Raw genomic sequence first — 3,668 nt, forward strand, 5'->3', positions numbered from 1 at the left:
TAAAACACACACCCCTAAAGGGAAATATAGGAAGGTCTTTGTGAGTTAAATTAGCCATGTTTTTTTTCTCTGTCTTTAGGGATAGCATTGTTATTATAATGTTAATAATAATCGTTATGTATTGCATGCATGCATTATTTGGGGATTTTATTTGATTCTCAGTTTAAAATCAAGATTTGAAGTCTCTCTTTTAGTTATTCTGTGATTATAATATGGTGTTTTAATGCCTAAAATAGTATTATATTCACTGAAGAGGCTCAAAACGTGTGTTTCTTACAATCCATAGTACTCTCATGATGGAATCTTATATTGAAAACTATTTCCTCCTGAGAAAAAATTTTAGGAGCTTACTGATAAACAGAGGCAATCATTTACCCTTGTTCAGTTGCAGAGGATTGTCAAATAAGGTATAAAATCAATGATGCCTCTCTACATAAATTTTCACAAAGTAGAAGCAAATTTTCTCTTCATTTTAGCTATTGATACCATCTTCATTCCACCAATTTTAAAATGCTTGTTTCTTCCCTTTTTCATGTTATGTATTTTGCATGCCAGCCTAGTGATTATTCATTCAGCCTACCTATAAATACTGATACTCATTTCAACATATGTATAATTTTTAATGTATTTAGTCCATGTAATTGATGTTTGTGGCAGTTCATCTCAATAAGGATTAAAAGATAACAAACCCAGATCATCACTGAATTAAAAATAAAATCATAGCATTATTTGATATTATTTAAGTTTAAAATGATCCAGTCTCTAAGAGTCACCATTTAGAGCATACCCTTTTGTTATCCCCCAGGGAGTTTTAAATGCTATGTCTGTGTGATTTGGAGCGTATATAGCTTGAACAACTCATCTGTAATGACAACCAAAGTTAATCATGTATTATTGAATGAAAAAGATTGCTCAATAAAAAATCAAATTCTTGTTTTCCATAATTTCAGCATAATTTTATTTTGTATTTACAGTTTTCAATTCCTAATGTCAGGGTCTTTTTGAGGATTGGGGATCATTAGGGAAGAGAAATGGAGCTTGGAGGAGAGTAATCAGAGGTTGGACAAGAATAATTAGTAAAGCTAACAGGATGTGAATGTCTTCCAGAAGAAGTTCTTGCAGCCAGCTTTGCGTTCTCGGGGTGCCATGGCCGGGTTTGAATTAGCAGATCTCTGCAGCTCCAGCCTCATTTCATCCTGCTCAGCAGCCTGGGACAGATCTTCAGGTTCCAGGGCATCATTCTCTGTCTGGTTGGGTTCAGACAGCAGCTCTGCCAAGAAATACTTGGCCAGTTCCTATATGGGGTGAGAGGTAAGGGGGCCGGGGGGGGGGGAGGAGAGCGAAAGAATGAGAACGAAAATAATGGCAACGATGGAGAAGAAACAGAAAATCTCAGGCTTTAAAATAAATTCACTTACACCCAAAATTCAATTTTCACAGTTGTGTATTTTTTGGATGACACTTAAAATCAGTAAGAATATAAAAATAAGTGAAATTGTTATAATCACGAAATTACACAAAATACTTAAAAACTGAACTGCTTCTGCAAGCTTTCTACCTCTGAAGACTTAACATGCATACAGACATAGAGGGAGCGAGACAGAGAAATAGCAGATTGTTAAGACAGTTCTGCAAAGATTAAACATGTGCCAACAGTTTATACCAATTTCCATACCATGAGCTGTAAAATGGAATCCTCCTTACCATTTTTACCAGGTCACCTATGGGGGACTAGACCGTTCATATTAGTAAACATATTGTGTTTCGTCTATAAAGTGCCCTTTAGCCCACAAATACATTGCCTAGGAGGGAAGTACTGCTGAGAGTGCCAGTTTCAGAGTTCTGCTTTTTCAGCACCTGGGTCAGCACCTTCAGTAACGGGGATAGATGCCATAGAGCTTTGCGCTCTATTAGCCAGGTCTTGGAATTTCCTTGAAAGTCAAAAACTCACCTGTTCTGTGATCGACTGCGCTGATCAGAAAAGAGAGAGATAAAGGGGGATTCTGGACTTTGAAAGTTTTCCTGAGGGTTTTGGGAATTGAAGAACACAGAAAAACACTGCAACTCCTCAGGAACACCTCTTAAGTCCACCCAAAAGGGCTGGGGAAAGACTTAAGGAAGGCGGGAGGATTCGAGAAAGTATAAAAAAGACAGTATTTTTACCTGCTTCCCCGCGGCAGCAGCCAGGGACTTCTGCAGAAACTGACGAAGTCGAGGATCCGAGGGTGCGCCTGCGACACCGCCCAGAGCCAGGACGATGGAGAGCGCGGCTAGCGCGCATTGAAGACGGCAGGACAGCATCTCGGTGGCGCCGGGAAGCGAAGCGAGAAGGCGGTTTGTCAAACTCTAGGAGCGGATAGGCAGGCAGCAGCGAAGGCTCTGAACCTCGCGGCTCCCAAAGCAGCTTGTGCGCTCTTCCCCCTTTTAAACACTCTCTCTGACGTCAGACAAGGAGGCGCCCCCAGATCTCACCAGCGCTTTTACGCACCATTACCCTCGTGAAATCAATCACAGAAGTGAGAGGAGGCTACACAATCTAAAGTTGTTTACTTAAAAAAAAAAAAATCCTGCACGCACAGGCCCATATAATTGACTACACGCACACCACACTAACGACACAATCTTTTCTATTCCATGAGTGCTATGCACGTTCCGGAATTTCACTCATATGAACATGTGCATGCTCAATTATACACAGATGTTCACTCAGCCCCTGAACGGGCAAATAAGTGCACTCTCACACATAGATGCATACAAATCATGGCACACAGACAGTTTCATCTATCGTCATATTCAAACATTTTAGTTGGGCCAAACAAATGTAAAAGCATATGTGTATGCCAGTGAAGATTCAGAATCATTCCTGTAAGAATAGATTCGAGAATGGATGTAAATGCTCCAAGGACTGAGCCTTCTCTTTCTCCATCGTGTCAACAGTCTTATAGATTAAGATGTAATGGGAATCTAAAGGAACTTCACTTTTCTCCATAAAGGAAGGACGGTACATTAAGCTCATCTTTTATCCCCTTTTCACAGCAGCTAAGAGACTTCTGATCTAGCTGCCTTTCTACCATGAAGGGAAAAAAAATGTATCTTAAAAAGAGATTGATTTCCTTATTGTCTTTAAAAACTTGGAACTGGAATGCAATCTTAGAAACCATCTAGTTCAGAGATTGAATCATTGCTACCTACAAGTAGAGAGAGCTATGGCTTGTATACTGCTTAATCAGAGCCAGAAGAGCCCTCCACTTGCCAAATCTAAGATTTTTTTTTTCAATCAACTCTGAGATTCCTATTAGGATACTCATCAGCAAAAGCAGATTTCTGTCTGGGACTCCCAATCAAGTCATACAAATTTGAGGAATCTGCAAAACATATATGACCATTATTGTCTATGTGTGTGTGCAAAAATGAACAGCAGACCCTTAGATCCAAGACAAGCTATCTTGGAATTCTTGTGATCATTCTGAGTAGATGTTTGTTTTTCAGATCAGAGTTCTAGCAGCTTTAGCTTGTTTGTTCATTTCAAAATAATTCATTATCGAGGAAGGGCCAACTAAAACCCTAGCATGGACCCAATGATCTTTGCAAGCTCTTCAACAGCTGCCACTTTATGGCCCTCAACTTCATAAACAGTGAAAAATATATGTTGTATCTCCAGAAACCAA

General features: G+C 39.6%; 1 protein-coding gene across 1 annotated transcript; it reads right to left on the reverse strand.

Moving 5' to 3' along the window:
• Window positions 1-934: 934 nt before the first annotated feature.
• SST (somatostatin) lies at window positions 935-2,418 on the reverse strand. Its single transcript, XM_004675083.2, has 2 exons — window positions 2,164-2,418; window positions 935-1,295 (listed from the first exon to the last, which is right to left on the reverse strand). The coding sequence occupies exons 1-2, from the start codon at window positions 2,299-2,301 to the stop codon at window positions 1,083-1,085; spliced, it is 351 nt and encodes a 116-aa protein (XP_004675140.1). The 5' UTR covers window positions 2,302-2,418; the 3' UTR covers window positions 935-1,082.
• Between the last annotated feature and the right edge of the window lie 1,250 nt (window positions 2,419-3,668).

This window comes from Condylura cristata, unplaced genomic scaffold (genome assembly GCF_000260355.1).
Source record: "Condylura cristata isolate star-nosed mole 26May11 unplaced genomic scaffold, ConCri1.0 scaffold00003, whole genome shotgun sequence".
Lineage (NCBI taxonomy): Eukaryota > Metazoa > Chordata > Mammalia > Eulipotyphla > Talpidae > Condylura > Condylura cristata.

What these genes read in the sequence shown, in the direction of transcription:
- SST (XM_004675083.2), bottom strand. Translation starts at nt 2,301, where the DNA reads ATGCTGTCCTGCCGTCTTCAATGCGCGCTAGCCGCGCTCTCCATCGTC. An exon ending in CTGCTGCCGCGGGGAAGCAG is followed by an intron (nt 1,296 to 2,163) that starts GTAAAAATACTG and finishes CACCCCATATAG; the next exon opens with GAACTGGCCAAGTATTTCTT.